The sequence below is a fragment of the Schistocerca serialis genome, chromosome 3 (genome assembly GCF_023864345.2).
Source record: "Schistocerca serialis cubense isolate TAMUIC-IGC-003099 chromosome 3, iqSchSeri2.2, whole genome shotgun sequence".
NCBI classification, from domain to species: Eukaryota; Metazoa; Arthropoda; class Insecta; order Orthoptera; family Acrididae; genus Schistocerca; species Schistocerca serialis.
In genome coordinates, this window is record NC_064640.1 from 599601750 (window position 1) to 599628217 (window position 26468).

General features: G+C 40.3%; 1 protein-coding gene across 1 annotated transcript in view; it reads right to left on the reverse strand.

Annotated features, from left to right (window-relative positions):
- The window catches only part of LOC126470479 (nipped-B-like protein), a 392610-nt gene that overhangs the window by 30196 nt on the left and 335946 nt on the right, over positions 1–26468 (reverse strand). Inside the window, exons 23-24 of the mRNA XM_050098348.1 lie at positions 22090–22365; positions 19630–19864 (exon numbers count right to left, since the gene is read on the reverse strand). Coding sequence (XP_049954305.1) covers positions 19630–19864; positions 22090–22365 — 511 coding nt within the window. The remainder of the gene's footprint in view (positions 1–19629; positions 19865–22089; positions 22366–26468) is intronic.

Consider the following 26468-nt stretch of genomic DNA (forward strand, 5'->3'; position numbering starts at 1 on the left):
GCAGCAGCAGCAGCAGCAGCCAGCAAGGGTTCTCTGGTCTGCTCCGGCAAGGGAGGATGTAGCACTCGACTCCACTACACATTACATCTACATCTACATCTACATCCATACTCAGCAAGCCACCTGACGGTGAGTGCGGAGGGTACCTTGAGTACCTCTATCGGTTCTCCCTTCTATTCCAGTCTCGTATTGTTCGTGGAAAGAAGGATTGTCGGTATGCCTCTGTGTGGGCTCTAATCTCTCTGATTTTATCCTCATGGTCTTTTCGCGAGATATACGTAGGAGAGAGCAATATACTGCTTGACTCCTGGGTGAAGGTATCTTCTCGAAACTTCAACAAAAGCCCGTACCGAGCTACTGAGTGTCTCTCCTGCAGAGTCTTCCGCTGGAGTTTATCTATCAGCTCCGTAACGCTTTCACAATTACCAAATGATCCTGTAACGAAGCGCACTGCTCTCCGTTGCATCTTCTCTGTCTCTTCCATCAACCCTATCTGATATGGATCCCACATTGCTGAGCAGTATTCAAGCAGTGGGCGAACAAGAATACTGTATTCTACTTCCTTTGTTTTCAGATTGCATTTCCTTAGGATTCTTCCAATGAATCTCAGTCTGGCATCTGCTTTACTGATGATCAACTTTATATGATCATCCCATTTTAAATCACTCCTAATGCATACTCCCAGATAATTTATGGAATTAACTGCTTCCAGTTGCTGACCTGCTATATTGTAGCTAAATGATATGGGATCTTTCTTTCTATGTATTCGCAGCACATTACACTTGTCTACATTGAGATTCAATTGTCATTTCCTGCACCATGCGTCAATTCGCTGCAGATCCTCCTGAATTTCAGTACAATTTTCCATTGTTACAACCTCTCGATATACCACAGCATCATCCACAAAAAGCCTCAGTGAACTTGCGATGTCATCTGCAAGGTCATTTATGTATATTGTGAATAGCAACGGTCCTATGACACTCCCCTGTGGCACACCTGAAATCACTCTTACTTCGGAAGACTTCTCTCCATTGAGAATGACATGCTGCATTCTGTTATCTAGCAACTCTTCAATCCAATCACACAATTGGTGTGATAGTCCATATGCTTTTACTTTGTTCATTAAAAGACTGTGGGGAACTGTATCGGACGCCTTGCAGAAGTCAAGAAACACTGCATCTAAATGGGAACCCGTGTCTATGGCCCTCTAAGTCTCATGGACGAATAGCGCGAGCTGGGTTTCACATGATCGTCTTTTTAGAAACCCATGCCGATTCCTACAGAGTAGATTTCTAGTCTCCAGAAAAGTCATCATACTCGAACATAATATGTGTTCCAAAATTCTACAACTGATCGACGTTAGAGATATAGGTCTATAGTTCTGCACATCTGTTCGATGTCCCTTCTTGAAAACAGGGATGATCTGTGCCCTTTTCCAATCTTTTGGAACGCTACGCTCTTCTAGAGACCTACGGTACACCGCTGCAAGAAGGGGGGCAAGTTCCTTCGCGTACTCTGCGTAAAATCGAACTGGTATCCCATCAGTCCAGCAGCCTTTCCTCTTTTGAGTGATTTTAATTGTATTTCTATCCCTCTGTCGTCTATATCGATATCTACCATTTTGTCATCTGTGCGACACTCTAGAGAAGGAACTACAGTGCAATCTTTCTCTGTGAAACAGCTTTGGAAAAAGACATTTAGTATTTCGGCCTTTAGTCTGTCATCCTCTGTTTCAGTAGCATTTTGGTCACGGAGTGTCTGGACATTTTGTTTTGATCCGCCTACCGCTTTGACATAAGACCAAATTTTCTTAGGATTTTCTGCCAAGTCAGTACACAGAACTTTACTTTCGAATTCACTGAACGCCTCTCGCATAGCCCTCCTCACACTACATTTCACTTCGCATAATTTTTGTTTGTCTGCAAGGCTTTGGCTATGTTTATGTTTGCTGTGAAGTTCCCTTTGCTTCCGCAGCAGTTTTCTAACTCAGTTGTTGTACCACGGTGGCTCTTTTCCATCCCTTACCATCTTGCTAGGCACATACTCATCTAACGCATATTGTACGATGGTTTTGAACTTTGTCCACTGATCCTCAACACTATCTGTACTCGAGACAAAACTTTTGTGTTGAGCTGTCAGGTACTCTGAAATCCGCTTTTTTGTCACTTCTGCCAAACAGAAAAATCTTCCTACCTTTTTTAATATTTCTATTTACGGCTGAAATCATCGATGCAGTAACCGCTTTATGATCGCTGATTCCCTGTTCTGCGTTAACTGTTTCAAATAGTTCGGGTCTGTTTGTCACCAGAAGGTCTAATATGTTATCGCCACGAGTTGGTTCTCTGTTTAACTACTCAAGGTAGTTTTCAGATAAAGCACTTAAAAAAATTTAACTGGATTCTTTGTCCCTGCCACCCGTTATAAACGTTTGAGTCTCCCAGTCTATATCCGGCAAATTAAAATCTCCACCCAGAACTATAACATGGTGGAGAAATCCACTCGAAATATTTTCCAAATTATCCTTCAGGTGCTCAGCCACAATAGCTGCTGAGCCAGGGGGCCTATAGAGACATCCAATTACCACGTCTGAGCCTGCTTTAACCGTGACCTTCACAAAAATTATTTCACATTTCGGATCTCCGTCAATTTCCTTCGATACTATTGCACTTCTTATTGCTATAAACACGTCTCCCCCTTCACTGCCCAGCCTGTCTCTGCAGTATACACTCCAATCTGAGTTTAGAATCTCATTATTGTTTACATCTGGTTTCAGCCAACTTTCTGTCCCTAGTACTATGTGGGCATTGTAACCGTTTATTAATGAGAGCAGTTCTGGGACCTTTCTATAGACGCTCCTGCAGTTTACTATTAGCACATTAATATTGTTATTCCCTGTTGCATTTTGCCTACTCCTACCTTTCCGCGTCTCACGAGGCGTCTTGTCGGGCCTAGGGAGGGAATTCTCTAACCTAAAAAACCCACATGTGCACTCTACACGTACTCCGCTACCCTTGTAGCCGCTTCCTGCATGTAGTGCACACCTGACCTATTCAGGGGGACCCTACATTTCTCCACCCGATAGCAGAGGTCGAGAAATTTGCACCCCAGATCTCCGCAGAATCGTCTGAGCCTCTGGTTTAAGCCTTCCACTCGGCTCCAAACCAGAGAACTGCGATCGGTCCATCATATCAGTTACCATCATATGCGATGCATCCATTGCTGTTTTTGAGACCTCACCATCAATTCTGTATTAATTCAGTTTGTAATGCCCAGGCCACATGGATTAGATGCATATTAGTCTTACGAATTAGATGGGTATTAATTTTGAAAGTAAACATAGCTGCTATTTGCTGTGCCACACAAAGGAAGGGACCACCACCATCTCGTGAAAGGACTTTTGTAGCTTCAAAGACATGCTGGGAGAACATTTAGAATCTGATCTTGCTGTTGTAGCAATGGTTCAGAACTAAATTTACAGAAGCTTCCATCTTTACTGATAATAAATCATTCAGTAAAGGTATTTGAAGCAGTGATTTGCAATGGACGTTCAACAAGTAATGAAACACTTTTTTTTTTCTCATCCAATTTTGGTTGAAAAAATGCAGCATTTGTTGTGGGACGTCATGAAATATTTCTGCTTCAGCCACTGGAGTTTCATGAAGTTCTGATAGAGGGCAGCGCTATAGACAGCCTTCAAAATTGCATCTGTAACAGAGGTGTGTTCAAACCATAACATCACAGATATTCATAGGTGCTTGCAGTATGTCTACAGAGACCTGGCAGCAAACAAAAGTATGGCGAGTCATTGGGAGAGGTGTCTGTCATCAACACAACAAGGTCGCACAAACCTGTGTGATCTCCCATGTGCCAGCCGGCTGCACACAGCTATGACTCCTACAATGTCGGACTGTCCTGACACACTCATTTGAGATGATCAATAGAGCACATTCAAACTTCTTAGTGCACAACTGGACATCTCTGTTGCTAGTGCTGACACACTCATCCACCAGTTGGGGGTACAAAAAGGTTGTGTCCACTGGGTTCCTCACTGCGTAACGAAAGACCACAAAGAGCAAAGAACAACCATACGTGCAGAATTGTTTGTCCATTATGAGGCTCGTTATGACAATTTTTTGTCAATATCATCACAGATGATGAAACGTGCTCATCACTTCGAACTGGATACAGACCAGCAAACCATGGAGTGGCACCAAACCACCTCTCCTCCAAAGAAAATGTTCAAAGCTGCACCCTCAGCTGGTGAAGTCATGGTGACAGTCTTCTGGGGCTCTGAAGGGGTTATTCTATTTGATGACCTCCCACATCACGCAATTGTCAACTCTGCTGTACATTGTGCTACTCTCAGGAAATTGAAGAAACAACTTCAGCATGTTCATCGTCACAAAAATACAAATGAACTTCTCCTTCTCTATGACAACACAAGGCCTCACGCAAGTTTGTGCACCCAAGAGGAGCTCACAAAACTTCACTGGATTGTTCTTTCTCATCCACCCAACAGCGCGGATCTTGCACCTTCCGACTTCCATCTGTATGACCCAATGAAGGATGCACTCCATAGTAAGCAGTATATGGCCTGAATAAAACCCACCTGCTTTCAGAAAAAAAAATTGATGCTTTACTTATTGGGCACCCCCTCGTATTATCTTCCAAAGTCATTATAAATTACTGATTCTGACATCATTGCAAATCTCCTGGCAGAAAATCTAGCAGCGAACTATACCAAGCAAGTAGGGAGCTGCCTGGCATCATCTCTCCAAAATCAGTGAAGATAATGCAAGTAAGTGAACTTTCTGACTACACAGAACTGTGACCTGTATGACTCTGAAACACAGACTTATCTGTGCCCATTACCTTTCATTTGATTAACTCTGTCCCTGTTGTAGGTTCATGTTGGAACAGTAATAACCAGTTTCTTTCAGCAATATTTCAGGAGTAAAATTAATACGAAACTGTTATTTTCATCTCATTCATGGATCTGTGGCCTCAGCCTCTTTCATAAAATCGAGAGTTGCCATTTAGTGTTGTTGCCCAATGCATTGCGTTCAGAGCTCTGGTCAATGTGGAGAGGGAGAGAGAGAGAGAGAGAGAGAGAGAGTTAAAGTGGAGGAAGTTGTGGTCACACTTGTTGCCAGGGGCAGAATACTTTTTCTATTTCTATATCTCCGTCTACATACACACTCTACAAGCACCATAGGGTGCAGGGCGGAATCAGCAGCAGACAGCTGCTGATTGCTGTTCACCCTGCCTGCATCATCATTTATGTATACAGGAAACCAGGACCAGGGGTCCTATCACCTTTTTTATTTACTTTGGTATGGCTTTTACAACCCCAGCACAGCATGAACAGAGTGTGCCAGCTGACTACATAATGTGCATTTTTTTTTATCACCCATGACCTATGCTTTACCATGTAGATGATGTTAACACAAAAATCTGACTAAATATTATAACAAAAACTAAGTCCAATATGCGAAATATTGTTATGACCTGAAGGAAAAGGCAGTTTTTGTGACAGCTAGCACTTGGTGCTTTACAGGCTGAATTTAAATATCTCTGGCATTAGCAAATTTTACAACACAACACAATTGATTGTTATACTAGATAAACTGCTATAATTAGTCCAATAATGGTGTCACAACAAAGGTCCTTTGCTTGCAAGAAATGAGGTAGAAGATTTTATTCTTTTATCTTATGTATATACTTGAAAGTATGTAGAATCCAAGTTTTTGACCTTCAAAACCCTTGTGACAATTTTTGTGGCCAAAAAACCAAGAAATTTTGGCACTTTTTTCAGATCTTCACCTATAACTTTGATATTTTGTATCCTAACGAAAATATTACCTGTCCCAAAATGAAAGAGTATTAAATTTTGCAGCAAATGACCTACTTAAAATGTCAAAATCGGTGCACCGTTTGGCCAGAATCAGTTGTCAAAGTTCGTTACTTTTATCAGCTTAGCTAAGAAGTCAGCTCCCAATGCCTGCAACAGAAAAACAGCTACTCCAGATGAAAAATTACGTATCAGAGTTGCAGAGCATGGAATGTCTTGTTACAAAAGCATCTAGTTTTTCATTTTTAGGGACTATTAAGCATTCATACACCTGAAATCCAAAATAATTCCTTTTTTTAGTCAAAGCTCTTCAATAAAAATGAAATTTCCAATAGGAATACTTAAATCTGTCCCACCTTCAGGTGTAGGGGTAGCTAAAGATCTACCTTGAATGGCATGCAGTAAACAGCCAAGGCCCCTCCATTCCTTTTTATTGTTTCCATTGCTAGCCATACCCAGTCTTCCTGTGTCGTGCAACAGACACGTTTTAACTCCTCGTGCCTTGAAAAATCTTTGTTTCCTAATTTGAATTTACTTTCATTGTACAGTCTGTGCATTTAAAATGAGTGCTCCGGATCATACGGAGGTGGGCACATCGTAAGTTATTAACTGGTCTGGCTGAAGTTTAAGTGCACAGTGCATGTCAGAAGTAGTACAATAACCCAAAACTCAATAGATCACCTTTGACAAAAGGCCCTGCACCATCAATGTTGAATCTTCGACCATACAAGAAGGCATTTGATTTTAATAAACACTGCTTTTATTGTGGTGAGGAGATTGATGGTAATTAGGAGAAACTTTGTAGACTTCCCTATGCAAAGTGAAATGTTGTTCATAAAATGATGAAACTTGAATTAAGAGATACTGTTATTGGGGGTAGCTGAAAGGCGAGGTGGTGACTGGGCTTGCAAAGTATTGGAACATTTGTTATAACATGTGCATCCTGCACTATGGCTCTAAAGATAGGGAAAAAGAGGGTTCGTACCATAAACGCATTAACATTGTTTCACAAATTGATTGTTATCAATCAGTCTGATAAAGACTAAGTTTTGTTTCTCATTTGAACTTTCCCCATACCCCATGTCATTGTTCACAGAAGACAGTCTCAGTAAGGGTACAAAATCACTTCTCTGTGATGCATTCACATCTCTCCAACAGAATGAAATACCCAAAATAAAAAGCTTTGTGGTATATGGTGGTCATCTACTCCATAAAGTTGTTTGGCATAAGAAAGAAAAGCTTGGAGCCATTTATATGAAAAACGCAGCATATTTGAGAATCATAGTTATATTCAGTGATTACCCAAGTGATGCTTTCCAATGGGGACTGAAAGACCTCTTCATTTAAAAACACCAGGTTCTTCATCAGATAGAATTTTTGATGAAGGTACAAATGTTGCAGTCGCACAGGAGAAGTTTCTCACAACATAAAAGCAACAAGAACTGCTTGATTTTTATGCTCATGTGGGAATCTGAGAATGGAGGTATTCAAGTGCAGCAGAATATGCAGATTCATTGATTGTGGAAACACTATTATTCAGGCTTCTGAGTCTGACAGTGTGACAATCTTAACCAAGGACACTGATGTGCTTTTCTTCTAACAGGTTGAGGAAATAATTTCAACACCTTTTACTTCCTTAAACAGGGAAGATGGAAAACAGCAGGAGTGTGATACTCTAGTAATTTTTTTAACCATGCCTTCATAGGATATGATACCACATCCTTCTTTTTGGGACAAGGAAAAGTGAAATTACTAAACCTTATGGAGCAACAGCTACACCTCGAAGTGCAACCTGCTGAATTAGTTAAACCCTGAATTTGTTAAACCCTCAGTCTCTAAAGATGTAATAATACAGGCAGGGGAACAGCTGATATTAGCATTATATGGGAATCCCAGCTGCACATTTGGATGAGCTCAGGTACAAGCTTTTTGTGAAGTCTGCCCCAAGAAAATCTTTCAAACTTGAAATGTTATTGCCAACATCGGATGCAGCAAGGTGGCACTCACTGCTATCCTACCATCAAGTGCAGTCTTGGCTGGGGAAGAAAACTGATCCATGCCAGTGGGGATAGAAGAAAAACTTATGAAGCTTGTTTCCTGTGAGGATTACGAAAGATGTCGTACCGCACACGCTACTGAAGATAGTTCCCTGTGCATGATAAACAGAATACATAGCATTATGTGGATGCCACAAATCTGGACTGAACTGCTACTCGATGCAAACACTGTTGCGGCTTATCTTGTGAGAACGCCCCAGAAATTGAGCTAGACAGTGATGAGGAAGAGATCGAAGGTATGTTACAGGATGAGGAAGTTGGTGAAGGTGCCACAATGGATCCAGAAGATTGGTTGCTGAACCAGGACCTGTCACAGTCTCCCAAACAACCTCAATGGGATTGAAATTTGATAAAAGGGGAATCTCTGATATTTAAATTGTGTTTTTTAATATTGTCATGCCCTTTTAGTTGCTCATTTGTAAAAAATTTTATATTACCCACACATAAACATGTGTTGGCCATTACTATGTACTTTGTTTTCATTTTAGTGACCCATTCTTACCAAGAAAGGCATGGATAAAATATGAATAAAAACACACATGAATGAAGAAAATTAAAAAAGATATACATACAAAACACATGTGCGCTAATTAGAGAGCCACCTTCCCTCTGGAAATTTTATTTCATTGGATAACTTTGACTTAAAAATCGAATTACTTTGGCTTTCAGGTGTGTGAACACTTAATAGTACCTAAAACTGAAAAACTAGGTGCTTTTGTAACATGAAATTTCACACTCTACAACTTTGATAACTTGATATTTTTTATTTGGAGTACCTGTTTCTGAGTTATGTGTGTTGGAGACAACTTTTTAGCCAAGTTGGTAAAAATGGTCCAACTTTGACAACTGACTGGAACCAAAAGACTGTACCAATTTTGACACTTAAGTAGGTCATTTGATGCCAAATTTAATGCCCCTTCATTATGTGACAGTAAATCTGGGGGGGGGGGAGCCAAAATTTATTGTTTTTTCTGCCACAAAAAGTTGTCCCAAGGAATTGGAAGATCAAAAACTTTGATCCACCATACTCTCAACTATATCTACAAGATTAGAAAATACAATCTATTGCCTCATCTTTGGTAAGCAAAAAGTATCCTGTTCCTGGACTAAATAGACCAAGAAATGCTACAAATGAAAAGTAAAACCTTGTTTTGCTGTGACACAAAGAGCTTGCATTACTGAATCAACCTATTAAAAGAAATGGAAAATCATTCAATGGTAGAGTTGAATGAACATACAACAAAATGTCTGACAGATTTTTTACCCTTCTGAATACGGGAATAACTAATATTTTAAATGCTCTGTGAAAGAGGGATACTGTATAAAAGACACAAAAATTATAGGCCTTATTCACATGACACGAAGGCATATGAAAGAAACTGCTCTAAATCTCAAATGACCAACATGCAAAGAATTTCATAGCATTCTCTATTGAGCTCAAAATCAATTAGAACAAATCTGCTAAAACAATACATTATTTAGGAAGATTAGCTGTCACATCTCTCTGGCAGAAAGGCCATAAAACACAAAGCATTAGTTTAGATGACGGACTGGGAGGGAAACAAATACCTCATTTGTCATATGTGATTTAGGGAAAGTATGGGCAAACTAAATTACAATTTATGGAGGGGAATTTGTGCACTCCATATGTCCATAATATTAATCCATATTAATTCATTGTTACTGATGAAGGTGGCGAGTAACACTGTGTGACCCTAGAACACAAATTAGAGGAGTAACAGCAGAGGTGGCAATATATTTCCCAAATCTTTCAACAGAAAATGAAGCATTGCAACACTGAAAGGAAGTGTGAAAATTCAAAAGACTATCGTATCAGGATCTTACTGGAAAGAGAAATTCTTGTCCTATGTAAATGCTCTCAGTAGCACCACAATTAGTGTTCAGACAGTCATGGATGACACAGAAATTAAAATTGAAAGTGGGTACAGAAACACCCATGTCAACCAGGATGGATTTTGAAAATGGTGGTCATGAGAAACACAACTCTTACTTCTCTCATATGACATCCTGGAATGATTTGGATCAAGGTAATCAGGATGACACAGTATTTCTTGGCCTTGAAGAATCATTTTACGCAATACCACACCAATGCTTATTAATGAAATTATCATCATCTGGGGTCTCAAATGAAATTTATGATTGGATTGAGCATTTCTTATGATGGAGAATACAACATGTTATCTTCAGTGGAGAGTCATAGACAGAAGTAGATGAAACGTCAGGCGTGGCCCATGGAAGTTTGTTGTGACCCTTGCTGTTCATGCTGAATGTTAATAATTTACCAGACAATGGGAATCAGTCAACTCAGATAAGTACCTGAGTATACCCATTTGTGGTGATGTGAAATTGGTCACATACGTTCAGTTGTAGGTAAAGCAGGTAGTAGTTTTTCAGTTCAATTGTACAACACTGGGAAAATCCAATCAGTCTACACACAGAAGACTATTTACAAGACACTTCTGTGAACCATCCTTGACTATTGCTCAAGTGTGTGGGACCCACACCAGACTGGGGTAACAGGAGATACTGAATTTCTACAAAGAAGGACAGCAAAAATGATCACAGGTTAGTATGATACACAGGAGAGCATCACAGACGTAGTGTAAACCCTGAATTGGCAGGTGCCTGAAGACACGTGTCAACTATCCTGCAAAAGCCTACTTACAATGCTTCAGTAACCAGTATTAATCAAGGAATTGAGGAAATATGACAGCTCCAGAAGTAATGCTCTCACAGAAACAGCGAAGACCAGGTTACACTAATTACAACGTGTACAGGGCAATTAGGAAGTTATTAGTCCTGCAGCCCCTACACATATGGAATGAGAACAAACCCTAACACATGGTACAGTGGAAATACCATCTGTCATGAACTTCACAGTGGTTTACAGAGTAAAGAGATGTAGACATAAACCAGTTCATCATACCTTTAATCATTATCTTCCAAAATGTGAATATGTACTCAGGTCTCATTTTTGAAGTACGTGAGATCTTAAATTTCTAAGAAGTAGGAGAGGAGTGTTTAAATAACTATCTGAGGGGAAAAATAGGAGGAGGAGGAGGAGGAGGAGGAGGAGGAGGGGGGGGGGGGGGGAGAGGAAAGGAAAGGAAAGGAATACTCATACCAAAGAGTATATACTGGACTAATGGAAGATACAGAAAATTCAAGGAATAATTTCCAGGAATGTCATATGTTAATTAACTCAGTGTGTGGACATCACAGAGTTTCTCAACAATCTCCAGTAGATGATGATGATGATAGTGAGATGACATTGTGCATCACAGAGAGGCTTTCTCTTACAATTCAAAGAGCTTATGTTGGAAGACGAGTTAAAAGAACATTACTTACATCATTATACCCACACATTATTGCAGACTGAACAGAAAGGCGATGAAGTGATACCAGTAGACTATGAACCTAGTAGTACACACCACACACAAGCTTGCTGAGCATAGATGTAGATATGGATTACAATTAAATCTTTTTCAATACCAACCAAATTACAATGCAATACAACTGTAATTTGAGGGCAATTACATAATGTACATTTTAGCTGTGGGCAGGAGGTGCATAAAAAGATCTTTCATTATGTTGTTACATGGCTTAGAAACACACAAGCACGTATGTGGACAGTTTCTAGACAGCAGACACACTGTGTATTCTTGTCATACTCTGACTCATTGTCACAAAAAAGTTATGGGATGGTCAGGAACAGCCCAAACCAAACTAAGACAAGACCAGCACATATTCACACCATTCAACTGTTTGCTACTGCACAACACTTTCCCTTTTTATTCCTGGAAGACAAATGTAAAACAACGGAGGTCACCTCAGCTAAAAAGTAACTAACATGACAGGTTAAAAACAAATGAATTGTGTGTGCATAAATAAAATTCTTCTGAATTCTGAACCACATGATATCAGATTTCACCTGCACTGCAAGAGGCATTGTCAGTTTAGCAACTGATATGCTGAGCATAAACAACACGCAGCCAAAAGAGTCCACAGTGACGAGAGCACTGCATCTCCCATAGACATGTTGTGAATTACGACAGCACAAAATTGTTGCAATGCCCAACACCTTCCGAGACTGTAATCTAACAGAGGCTGTAAAGATCTGACTACACAACAAACTAATAAATAAAAAGTGGTTTTCAATATTGCAAGGCCTGAGACACAGCCTTAACCATGGTCAAAGCACAGGGTAATCTACATGGGAATTCGCTTCCATCACGGCAACTGAAGAGGGTGAGGATGTATTGTCACCACGCAAGTAGGGACTCTTGTCCGGCGCTGGCAGTAGTGTGAATGAGTACACTGGATTGAACCCCAGTGATGCACTTCCCCCATCACTGCACCACACTGTGCCCAGACATGTCTGGCTAGAGGCTGTTGGCGAAAGACAGTCAGTCATCAGGAATGCTTGAAGATTACAAAAAGTCAGCTTGCTGAAATATCATACCTTCTGCACTATGTCACCCACCTGAATACCCAAGAAATACCTTCTGAGAAAAATCTTCCTACACCAGCAAAACCTAAAATCATACATGATCATTCTTACTTTTCAAATACACTGTGATTTCATCACACGATATTCCTGGTTAATTCCATGTAATCCACACTACAATCTATTGCCCGGCTCAGTCGAAGATACCACGGTATAATGGTAGTCATTTTTACTGTAATAAATGCACTTTTCTCACTAGTTAGCAGTAATTATACTGATCTGCTGAGGGACCAGCCCGTGGTGGAAAAGAACACACTCAGCCACTACCTACTCATAGTAACAATACAAATGTGCTCCATTCTCTACTCAGCAAAAACAATGTCATTGACCTGGTGGACAAGGCACTTGGTAATCTATTTTCCCCCTATGCAACCTGATTGGAACATAATATATATATCTGTTTAAGGGGTCATGGATCTCTTTACAGGCTGCCAAGTGGGAGAATACAACTGCACAAATGGGTGGGGAAGAGGCATTACTGGATGCTAATTCTTGATAGCAAATGCTCTTTCAGCTGTGATGATGCCTACTACTCTACTTCCCTCAATTCCCACATGGACTGTTTCTCAGCAAAATGACAACACCCTTCACCACCTTTGTGGATGGAGAACATAATCCTGCATTTCCTGGGCTTGCATATCAGCTATGTATATGCACTGAATAGCACACACAGCGGGTTGCAGCAGACGGCTAATTTCTCAGCGCAAATATATCTCAGCTGCTCTATTGCTCACGAGATTGTGCGTAACTGTACATAAAATACTGCAAAATTCATTTGGTAAGCAAATCTTGTGGAAATAGTCAATAAAAACCACAGAGCAGCCTAGATACTCTTCTTCCTTTGACACATCTGTGAATACTGTTAGATTTTGGTCACACTAACTAAAAATTATATGGAAACCTGAAGCTCACAGCATATTTAGGAGGGAAGTCTTTGCCACAGAATAGCAAACCTAAAATAATTCTAGATGTCATCAATAACCAGACAGGCAGTCATCTCCAAGCTAAAGTCAATGTTTGTAACACACAAACTGCTTCGTGTGGATACCAAGTAACTCCAATGTTCACAGGTAACTTAAAATCAATTCTATGGCAAGCTAAGCAAATACACTCCTGGAAATGGAAAAAAGAACACATTGACACTGGTGTGTCAGACCCACCATACTTGCTCTGGACACTGCGAGAGGGCTGTACAAGCAATGATCACACGCACGGCACAGCGGACACACCAGGAACGGCGGTGTTGGCCGTCGAATGGCGCTAGCTGCGCAGCATTTGTGCACCGCCGCCGTCAGTGTCAGCCAGTTTGCCGTGGCATACGGAGCTCCATCGCAGTCTTTAACACTGGTAGCATGCCGTGACAGCGTGGACGTGAACCGTATGTGCAGTTGACGGACTTTGTGCAAGGGCGTATAGTGGGCATGTGGGAGGCCGGGTGGACGTACCGCCGAATTGCTCAACACGTGGGGCGTGAGGTCTCCACAGTACATCGATGTTGTCGCCAGTGGTCGGCGGTAGGTGCACGTGCCCGTCGACCTGGGACCGGACCGCAGCGACGCACGGATGCACGCCAAGACCGTAGGATCCTACGCAGTGCCGTAGGGGACCGCACCGCCACTTCCCAGCAAATTAGGGACACTGTTGCTCCTGGGGTATCGGTGAGGACCATTCGCAACCGTCTCCATGAAGCTGGCCTACGGTCCCGCACACCGTTAGGCCATCTTCCGCTCACGCCCCAACATCGTGCAGCCCGCCTCCAGTGGTGTCGCGACAGGCGTGAATGGAGGGACGAATGGAGACGTGTCGTCTTCAGCGATGAGAGTCGCTTCTGCCTTGGTGCCAATGATGGTCGTATGCGTGTTTGGCGCCGTGCAGGTGAGCGCCACAATCAGGACTGCATACGACCGAGGCACACAGGGCCAACACCCGGCATCATGGTGTGGGGAGCGATCTCCTACACTTGCCGTGCACCACTGGTGATCGTCGAGGGGACACTGAATAGTGCACGGTACATCCAAACCGTCATCGAACCCATCGTTCTACCATTCCTAGACCGGCAAGGGAACTTGCTGTTCCAACAGGACAATGCACGTCCGCATGTATCCCGTGCCACCCAACGTGGTCTAGAAGGTGTAAGTCAACTACCCTGGCCAGCAAGATCTCCGGATCTGTCCCCCATTGAGCATGTTTGGGACTGGATGAAGCGTCGTCTCACGCGGTCTGCACGTCCAGCACGAACGCTGGTCCAACTGAGGCGCCAGGTGGAAATGGCATGGCAAGCCGTTCCACAGGACTACATCCAGCATCTCTACGATCGTCTCCATGGGAGAATAGCAGCCTGCATTGCTGCGAAAGGTGGATATACACTGTACTAGTGCCGACATTGTGCATGCTCTGTTGCCTGTGTCTATGTGCCTGTGGTTCTGTCAGTGTGATCATGTGATGTATCTGACCCCAGGAATGTGTCAATAAAGTTTCCCCTTCCTGGGACAATGAATTCACGGTGTTCTTATTTCAATTTCGAGGAGTGTAGTTTAATATGTCTTTGATCCTGGAATAGCAAAGAGCCTCTGCACATGACATACCCCTTGAGGAGCTGCTGTCACATGTCAAGTGGTGGCTCCCCAGCCTTGGTGTTGAGGTTGGGTATTGAGAAGCTTTTGTAGGCAGTGGTGGCCAACCAAATCCTTTAATAATAGATTGCATCTATTGTCTTCAGATAAATAGGTCTTGCTGCGCCCTATCCTGCACATCCCTATCTAGCTAAGATTACACAAAAGCTTTATATAACATGCCCAGTTGGCTTCACATGAGTTGTGGCATAAGCAGTTAAACATGTTCAGTCAAGAATCTTTTCTTTAGGTCCATCAAGTGTGGTTGCTACAGCACCTGTGAATCATATTTAAAGCTCAGAATCTCATCATACAGTATGTTCAAAATTTAGAATTGTGTCACACATTTGCATCTATGCTCTAAAGCGAAAGCCTTTGTCCCACTCCTCCCTCTCTTCCTACTGGCAAGTCATTGTTGCCCAATTCGAGGATTAATTAAATATTGCAAAGCCATCCACAAACTAAAATTACAGTTCTGAATTTTTTACTTTTAACTATTAATGGCAAAGATTGTTACAATTAAATTTCTTCTTTGAGGAATGTTATTTGTCAGCTCAAATCCATCACATGGAACTTCAGCAACTTGGTATATGAACAACAAGTAGTTTCATATGCGTTTTTATGTGGGGGGGGGGGGGGGGGGGGGGGGATGTTCCAATAAAATGCTATCTGCGTAAGAAAGACCTAGATGCCTCCAGTAGGGTCAAGTTGGTAACAGTCCTGGGGGTCAATTTCAAAGTGGGTTAGGAGCTTCTTGGTTGCTAACACAGGACCAGTCAATGGTTCAGCTAGTGAATGCAACACTTCTGCTGTTTACACACTTTTCCTGATTTGAGAAGATTAGAGACCAAACTAGCCTCCATCCACGAGTTGAAAAATTGTCCTGTCTGTCATATTGTCCTAAAAAGTTCTAGTTTTTTGTCACAAAGGTGCTTTAACATGCTGCAATTTATTTAGTCATGACTGGATGCAGTAATGGTGTCTCATATGGGGTAGAACACAGCTCCTACATGAAGAAGCAGCGGTTACATATCTTAGCATTGTAGGGTCTCAAAATTCCAAAGAGCAAACAGGATGCCACATCGACATTTGTGGTGGCAGCTGTTGTTGTGGTCTTCAGTCCTGAGACTGGTTTGATGCAGCTCTCCATGCTGATCTATCCTGTGCAAGCCCCTTCATCTCCCAGTTCCTACTGCAACCTACATCCTTCTGAATCTGCTTAGTGTATTCATCTCTTGGTCTCCCTCTATGATTTTTACCCTCCACACTGCCCTCCAATGCTAAATTTGTGATCCCTTGATGCCTCAGGACCAACCGATCCCTTCTTCTAGTCAAGTTGTGCCACAAACTTCTCTTTTCCCCAATCCTATTCAATACCTCCTCATTAGTTACATGATCTACCCACCGAATCTTCAATATTCTTCTGTAGCACCCCATTTCAAAAGCTTCTATTCTCTTCCTGTCCAAACTATTTATTGTCCGTGTTTCACTTCCATACATGGCTACACTCCATACAAATACTTTCAGAAACGACTTCCTGACACTTACATCTATACTCGATGTTAACAAATGTCTCTTCTTCAGAAACGCTTTCCTTGCCATTGCCAGTCTACATTTTAAGTGTCTCATTTCCTAATATAATTCCCTCAGCATCACCCGACTTAATTCGACTACATTCCATTATCCTTGTTTTGCTTTTGTTGATGTTCATCTTATATCCTCCTTTCAAGACACTGTCCATTCCGTTCAACTGCTCTTCCAAGTCCTTTGCTGTCTCTGACAGAATTACAATGTCATCGGCGAACCTCAACGTTTTTATTTCTTCTCCATGGATTTTAATACCTACTCTGAACTTTTCTTTTGTTTCCTTTACTGCTTGCTCAATATACAGATTGAATTAAATCGGGGAGAGGCTACAACCCTGTCTCACTCCCTTCCCAACCACTGCTTCCCTTTCATGCCCCTCGACACTTACAACTGCCATCTGGTTTCTGTACAAATTGTAAATAGCCTTTCGCTCCCTGTATTTTACCCCTGCCACATTTAGAATTTGAAAGAGAGCTTTCCAGTCAACATTATCAAAAGCTTTCTCTAAGTCTACAAATGCTAGAAACGTAGGTTTGCCTTTCCTTAATCTTCCTTCTAAGATAAGTCGTAAGGTCAGCATTGCCTCACGTGTTCCAACATTTCTACGGAATCCAAACTGATCTGCCCCAAGGTCGGCTTCTACCAGTTTTTCCATTCATCTGTAAATAATTCGCATTAGTATTTTGCAGCTATGACTTATTAAACTGATAGTTCGATAATTTTCACATCTGTCAATACCTGCTTTCTTTGGGATTGGAATTATTATATTATTCTTGAAGTCTGAGGGTATTTCACCTGTCTCGTACATCTTGCTCACCAGATGGTAGAGTTTTGTTAGGACTGGCTCTCCCAAGGCCGTCAGTAGTTCCAATGGAATGTTGTCTACTCCCGGGGCCTTGTTTCGACTCAGGTCTTTCAGTGCTCTGTCAAACTCTTCACGCAGTATCATATCTCCCATTTCATCTTCATCTACATCCTCTTCCATTTCCATAATATTGTCCTCAAGTACATCGCCCTTGTATAGACCCTCTATATACTCCTTCCACCTTTCTGCTCTCTCTTCTTTGCTTAGAACTGGGTTTCCACCTGAGCTCTTGATATTCATGCAAGTGGTTCTCTTTTCTCCAAAGGTCTCTTTAATTTTCCTGTAGGCTGTATCTATCTTACCCCTAGTGAAATAAGCCTCTACATCCTTACATTTGTCCTCTAGCCATGCCTGCTTAGCCATTTTGCACTTCCTGTCGATCTCATTTTTGAGACGTTTGTATTCCTTTTTGCCTGCTTCATTTACTGCATTTTTACATTTTCTCCTTTCATCAATTAAATTCAATATTTCTTCTGTTACCCAAGGATTTCTACTAGCCCTCGTCTTTTTACCTACTTGATCCTCTGCCGCCTTCACTACTTCATCACTCAGAGCTACCCATTCGTCTTCTGTATTTCTTTCCGCCATTCCTGTCAATTGTTCCCTTACGCTCTCCTTGAAAGTCTGTACAACCTCTGGTTCTTTCAGTTTATCCAGGTACCATCTCCTTAAATTCTCACCTTAGCCTTAGCAAAATGCTTTGCCATTGTCCGAGCAATGTCTCCAGTCATTTGGAGACATAATTGCAGTGGGTGCCGATTTGAGACTTCCTGGCAGATCAAAAATGTGTGGAGTGGACCAGGACTCAAATGTGGGACCTTTGCCTTTTGTGTGCAAGTGTTCTACTGACTCAGTTAACCAAGCAAGACTCACAACCCACCCTTACAGCTTTATTTCTGCCAGTACCTAAACTCCTGTCTTGCAAACTTGAGGTACTGGTGGAAGTAAAACTGTGAGGGTGGGTCGTGAGTTGTGCTTGGATAACTCAGTTGGGTCTGCAAAAGGCAAAGGTCCCAGGTAGTTTCAAATCCTTTTGATTGTTTCACATCTTTCGTGTAAGTAGATAGTTAACAAGACTAAGAACACCTGCCATGAGCTCTTCTTGCTCTCCGTAAGAGTTATTCAAGTTTTCTTTGGGATCAGTCAGCATTTACAACTGTGCATAAGTGTACAACTGTTCTGAGTTGGTAAGTGGCATTCCTCATTCCATCTGGGAATTGGTTGTCTTGGTAGCTCACCTGAAGATTGTAAAATGGATGCATTAGCTACGTGGCAAATTGCATTTGTAATGTTACACCTAATACTGTTACTGTACAGCATTTGAAAGCTCAAGCAGAGACTGATCCATTTCTTTCAGTAGGTATCTTGGCCCATTTCATCAAGGACATATACTCTACAGACTTATCAGACAACTTGAGTGTTGGATGATCCGGTAGCTTTTTAACTTCCCCTTGTAGGTTTCTTATCCTCTTTATTCTTGCGTCTCTGAGGTGGACTGCACAGAAGCATGCTTTTAATTGCAACTGTTTTCCATTGTATACACATCTATTTATTACAAATATAGCACATTTTGGTCACCACATAAATGATAAATTTATTTCCTCCCCTTAAAATGTTCATATTATAATGTGGTTTGATGGCTACATGCCAGACTAAAAACCCCTAGATCCCCACTTTAATCTCATGTTGGTCGTCAGATTTTTTTTCTGGTATTTATCATGTCTTTCATCTTTGTACATGCAAAACAAATGAATAAAAATTAGGATGAACATTTAATTGTACATCTCCTATAACTGGGTTAATGAAACAGTTCTCAGGTCAGAGGAAGTGAATATCACATAACTCCAATAGTGATGTGACTCGTAAAAGTACAGAGTTGGTGGAAACAACTGTTCACTCGATTATCATTTAATTGAACTCAAAAATACCTGTTAGGTTTTTTAATCTAACAAAAATCTGAGTTTTTATGAGAATTAGAACTCATGCATACGAATAATCTCAAAATTCTGAAATACACTAAAGCACACATTCATTATCTGAATGAAGTAAGAACTTTTTGAAAACAAAGCCACAACAACATACAAAAAGAAGGCTTTCAAAATGTTACAGTAAATATTTAATTCACTTACCATAATATTTATTGAAGCAGTCACGAATCAGTTTGAAATTTCTGGTGACATTATTTACAACAGAACCTAAACATGACAAGCATGATTGAACAACAGCACGGTCATGTTGAAGTATAAGCTTTACAGAATCTTCTTCCAGCTGAGCAAGGAATGTTTCACTCGGATGTTCTATAAGTGGAACCACTAACTCTAATGTGCGAGCCACACTGCTTATTATCTGATAGTCTCCCTGTGTCTGGAAATGAAAAATGTCCATATACACAGACAATTATTGAACAATTAATCAATTTATTTAAAAATATATATATTTTCTTCAATTACATGATGGTAATACCAAATAACAGTATATGATAAACATTTATGCTATGTCTTTTATAAAATTCAAATGATATTATCATGTACTCAGAAAACAAACAGCAAAAGAGACAATTGGCCTTTCAAAAGATACAGCTTAATGGGCAGAAAAAAGAATACATCTTACAATGATATGACAGAAGGCAATTTTACACTGTATATAATTCAAATGTGGAAGGTTCTGCAAGTAGATAATCTTATGCAATATGACAAAGAGAAAATTTATGTGGCAACAGAGTTTCTCTCTTAATCAGAAAGATAAGAAATATGAATAATTCAAAAAAAGGTCATCTTACCTGGTTATAAATTTTAAATGCATAATGAAAATGAGCAACTTAAAATGATTTTCTTCAGTCATAAGCCTATGGAAATATATATCCACACTGTCTGTCTGAATGAGTAAGAATAAACTTATGGACTCATTTGATAAATTATTTCAGATTTGCCTAGAAGTCTCAAATTTTGACTTAACACATTTAACAAAACTGTTCTGTGTTTACTGGATCACAACAGCAAGAATGAGCAACCAACGACTGGTACAATCTTAGGTAATGTAACATTGTGGCCGACTGTTTAAAAATTTATATCTAAACAAATTTCTTCAGCAAGCAGTTTATTTCATATTTTCAGGTGAGTAAAGCAAGATTATTTGATTCAATAGCTAAGGTTACCTAATGCATATTAGTTCACTTCGGGTGTGGTTCATAGATAAAGGCTCTGAAACAAGAGCCACCCTGTGAGACATATTACAATATATTTATTTCTCAGTAATGTGTTACAGAATTTCAATTATCTGAAGCATTTAAAATATTTCACACACAAATAGCGAAAGTCAATGTTTTTGGAACTGTTGATATTGACTGAAGTTTTTTTGAACAGGTCATAGATAGCCTTCAGGCTGTGCCCTGAAATGACCATTAGCCATAAGCAAAGAAACTTGGGGGTGTGTCTTCTACAAAGTACAGCTCTTACGGGCTTCCAGAAGGCTCAACTAGCAGAGACTAAGGGATCCATACCATTTCCACACAATTTTCACGTTCCACTGTGTACATCAAAAGGGAATGAACAGAGTTACTGAAACTGTTATCGGATCCCCATCTCAGTTTATCTCTATTACATTTTCATGTGCCATTTTTTGACATTATTACTAATGTCTGGCTAGTGTTTTAGATATGTTTTTTCCCCTGTCACTGGCAATTCTATCTGCTGTAGGAATAAGGCTGTAGACGTCTTGCTGGAGAGCACTAGAGTATGGTAGTATGAAGTGTCACAATCTAGTGAGAGTTTCATGAATTAATAGAGGAACTACACATATGAAAAGTGTCCCATTACCATCACTGGCAAGTTTCTTTTCACATGTGCACTGTGCCCAAATTATAGTGAGTTTTATTTTCTTGTGAATAACTGCAGCATACCACAAGTCTAAAAACAGCAGAACATGAATTCAGTGTGCAATTTATCAGGCAAAAATTTCAAGCATGAGCTTGAATAAGACCTACTGACTCATCCAAATTTTAAAGGAACAGTCAGAGGCCGTTTTGCAGCACAGAAGGGGAGAGATGCTGTTTTTAATCTATAAAATGAAATACTGTAAAAATGTTTCGGCCTCTTCCTACTTCTCACTTACATAATTACCCAAGCTCTCATCACAAATAACCCACACCACAGAGAGATTTACTTCACAGTGTTGCAAAGGATGTAAGACAGTTTAGGTAGAAATACCCAGAGTGGAATAGATTATGATAATTTAGATGCTGCGCTTAGCACTGAAAATACAGACCACTGACAGAATACCAAATGCACAGCCGTTGGCAATGCATGTATGATAAATGTCAAGGCTTATCAACACAAGGAAATCTATAAGACAAAGTCATCTTCACATAGTCAGGTTTATGTGGTGAAGTAATCAAATTTAATTTTGTACTTCTAATAAAATGACAACACAGTACTATACACTATTGGTACTACTTTCTGAATGTATGTTAAATGGTCATTTTTGTTTACCCAAGGCAGTATCTAAATTTATTAGATAATGTATTTACTACCGTTCACACACAAAAAGCAGCTTCTGATAAATAACCAAATTTTCACACACATTATTCTTACCTGGCACTTAACGCTGAGATAAGGCTGCAATGTTGTTGCATGATCTATCAAAAGCTGTGGGCGTATTTTTGCAAAGAGGTATAGTGTAGTGAGGCAAGCAACAAGCCGCTGAGATGAACCACGACCTTCATTGTCAGGAGCAAAACTTGTCTCTTCAAGTCTTAACACATTTTCAATTAGACAATCTACAATCTGTTTACAGGCAGTCAGCAAAGCCTTTGGAGGTTCTGAATGAGGCTTTGTCGAGTCATCTTTGTCCTCCTTTGGCTTAAAAAGCTGCAACAAATAAAAACCCTATAAATAATAATGTATTTTTAAACAAAATAGTTTATCAGTCTAAACACTTACTATTTTTACCACAAGGAAAATGAATGGGTTATTTGGGTTGGGACTCACACTTTTGACTTCTTTCAAATATGGTAATAGTTCCCCATACGTTTCAAAAGGTGAACAGACATCTGGAAATGAATATGTGTAATAACTGAAGTTTCATTCACAGAATGTTTGCACAGCAACTACCTTCAGTAGTACACTGCATTGTCATACACGAACCCCTACCCCGGCAAAGGCAGGGACACCTGTGAAAGCAGCCATGTGGTCTACCAATTTTATTACAAACGCTGTGTGGCACTCTATTTGGGCATGATCATGAACAAACAGTCTGTCCACACAAATGATCACAGCTAAATAGTGGCCAGAGCGTGCCACTTGACATGGTGTGCTCAATTTAAACAGCTTCTTCACAGCCCATGCTAGCTAGATACTTCCAACTAACACCCACATATCTGAACTTTACAAGTGGGAACTCTCCTTACAACTTCTGTCAGTCCTAAAACCAACTTGTCCTCAGTCTTCACTAAACCCTGGTGCCACCTGCCTCTCAGCCCTCTCTCCAGTGCACCTTCATGTCCTTTTTCCTTCTCTGCTTCTCCCCCCTCCAGTACAGCCCCAACATTGCACAGAACAGCTTACAGTCCTGCCCCTGCCACATCCCTGCACACTTCCAGAGGCAACACTACAGCCCACTATCCTGCCCATGCCATGTCACTCCACACACCCACAGGAACACTGCAGTCCATCATCGTGATCCTGTCCCCGCCATGTCCTTGCACACTCCCATAGGCAACACTACTGCCCACCATCCTGTCCCTGCCATATTCCTACATGCTCCCATAGGCAAAACTTGCACGCCCCCATCCTGTCTCTCCCACATGCTTGCACACTCCGACAGACAACATCTTTTCCACACCTACCCTGCTATCCCCCCCCCCTCCCCACACATACACACACATGTCCACTACTAATGACCGTAAAAATTGCCATTCATTGCAGTCGAGCCTTTACACACACACACACACACACACACACACACACACACACACACACACACACACACACACACACACACAGAGAGAGAGAGAGAGAGAGAGAGAGAGAGAGAGAGAGAGAGAGAGAGAGAGAGATGTGTGTGTGTGTGGGGGGGGGGGGGGTGCTTTCTAGCCCTGAAAGAGAACTTTCTATCCCTGAAGGAGAACTTTGTGCAATAGCTTATTCTACTTTTAAATGTCCTTCATGTGTATCTGTCTGCCACAAAATGACTCTTCCATGTAGTGAGTATCAGTCTGTCCTATTACATACTGTTGTTACAATAAAGACTTACGTAAATGATTCACATAATTCTGTGACTTACTCATGATGTTATTTTTACCTAAATGAGGCATGATACCTTCTAAGGAACAAATATAAATTTAAAAACAATATGAGTAAATGTCTCCCACTGTCCTTTTGACAACTTATTTTCTTAGATGCAGTGTCTTCACCCACCTCAATATTGCACTATTCTGTACCACCTGTGACAGCGGAAAAAGGGGCATTACAATTGGATGACTAGAAGTTAAGAAACACAAGCTGCAGCTGACAAAATCAGCCACCCATTCTCGTCATCCTCTACATAAGAGACAAAATAAGTCGATGGGAGAGACATCAACAATGTGACATATTTCTAACAACTTTTTGTCCAGTCCACTTTCTCACTCACCTCCACACTGAAACATAGTAGAATTTCTGTAGTCTGTGAAGAAGATGGTCCCAAAAATGCAGAGTGACCATCTCCTGGATAAATTTCCAGAACTGTTTTTTAATGTAGTTTTGGAATCAAACTATACAATGAACTTCCCATTCACCATGAAATCTCATTTTCTCCAATCTCTCATCAACTATGCACTTGAAAGATAGGTTTAATGCATTCTCCCCCCTAGTCTATCTCAGGCAAGCCTCTTCACTCTGCATAACTAATGCATCCATGCATTTGAAGCTGCTTACTATGCTAAAGTCTTGGTCTTCCTCTAAAATTTTTACTGCAACTCTCCACTTTCCTTAAACAACAAATCTTAAATTCCTTGATGCCCTAGGATTTGTCGTATCAACCAATTCCCTCTTTTAATCAAGGTATGACAAAAAAATTTTCTTCCCAATTCACATCAGTATCTCCTAATTAGTTATCCAGTCTATCTATCCAGTCTTCTGGAATACTAAATTTCAAAAGTTTCTATTCTCTTCTTGTCTGAACTGTTCATCATCTGTGTTTCACTTCTGTATAAGCCAACATTCCAGAAAAACACCTTCAAGAAAGACTTTTTAACACTTAAATTTATATTACATGTTAACATATTTCTCTTTTGAAAAATACTTTTTCTTGCTATTACTAGTCTGCATTTTATATACTGCCTACTTCTGTCATTGTCTTATTTTGTTGCCCAAACAACAAAATGGGTGTCCTACTTTTCATATCCCTTTTCCTAATTCTAATTCCCTCAGCACGGCCTGCTTTGTTTTGGCTACTTCACCAACACTGCTTCACTTTTGGTGACAGTTACTTTTCAACAGCTTTGCAAGACTACTGTAATAAGCATTTTCAGAGTTATTGTAAAGCTCTTATTTGTTTATGCTTTTTGCTACAAATGTCCAAAGGTATACATTCTTTCTCCTAGTGATATACTCTGAACACACTGTGAAAGCCATACAAACAAGGGCCATTGTGCAATCCTCATAGCAGAGGTTTTTTAGATTAGATTAGATTAGATTTACTTTCATTCCAATTGATCCGTAGTGAGGAGGTCCTCCTGGATGTGGAACATGTCAGAAAAACAACAATACATGACAAATATTTACAACTAAAACAAATAAAGTAATGTACCATTCCACAGGTCCCAAGTGGAATGATCGTCATTTTTAATGAACACTAAGAGTCATTTTACAAATACTAATGCACTGAATTTAAAATAAAAAACGTTTTTTTATTTATTTATAAGGTAATAAACATGTAATACAACTACTGTAATACTTATTTACAATGAACACATTACTGCACTGAAATGGTGCAGAAGTTAGATTATACTTACACACACACACACACACACACACACACACACACACACACACACACACACACACACACAAATTTTCAGTGAACACATTACTGCACTGAAATTGTGCAGAAGTTATGTTGTACTTATATACAAATCAGTTGGTTTTACTAAGAAATTCATCAATGGAGTAGAAGGAGTTGGCCACCAATAAATCCTTTAGGCTTCTCTTAAACTGAATTTCATTGGTTGTTAAGCTTTTTATGGCTGCTGGCAAGTTATTGAAAATGTGTGTTCCTGAATAATGCACACCTTTTTGTACAAGACTAAGTGACTTTAAATTCTTGTGAAGATTATTCTTATTTCTAGTATTGATTCCATGAATTGAGCTGTTGGTTTGAAAAAGTGACATATTTTTAATGACAAATTTCATTAAGGAATAAATATACTGGGAAGCTGTAGTTAGTATCCCTAGTTCCCTAAACAGGCTTCTGCAGGATGTTCTTGAGTTCACACCACATATAATTCTTACTGCACGTTTTTGTGCCCGGAAAACTTTAGCTTGGCTTGATGAATTACCCCAAAAAATAATCCCATATGACATTATGGAATGAAAGTAAGCATAGTATGCCAGCTTTTTCATTTTTATATCCCCTACGTCTGACAAAATTCGCATTGCAAACAGAGATTTGTTAAGACGCTTCAGCAGTTCTGTGGTGTGCTCCTCCCAATTGAATTTATTATCAAGCTGTAATCCCAAGAATTTAACACTGTCCACTTCTTCTATCTTCTTGTCATCATATGTTAGACATATACTCTTGGTACACCCCTTACAAGTTCTGAACTGCATGTAGTGTGTTTTTTCAAAGTTTAGTGACAAAGAATTGGCTAGGAACCAGTGATTAATGTCCACAAATATTTTATTGGCTGATCTTTCTAAGACTACACTTGATTTGCTATTTATTGCAATGTTTGTATCATCGGCAAACAAAACAAACTTGGCATCTGGTAATG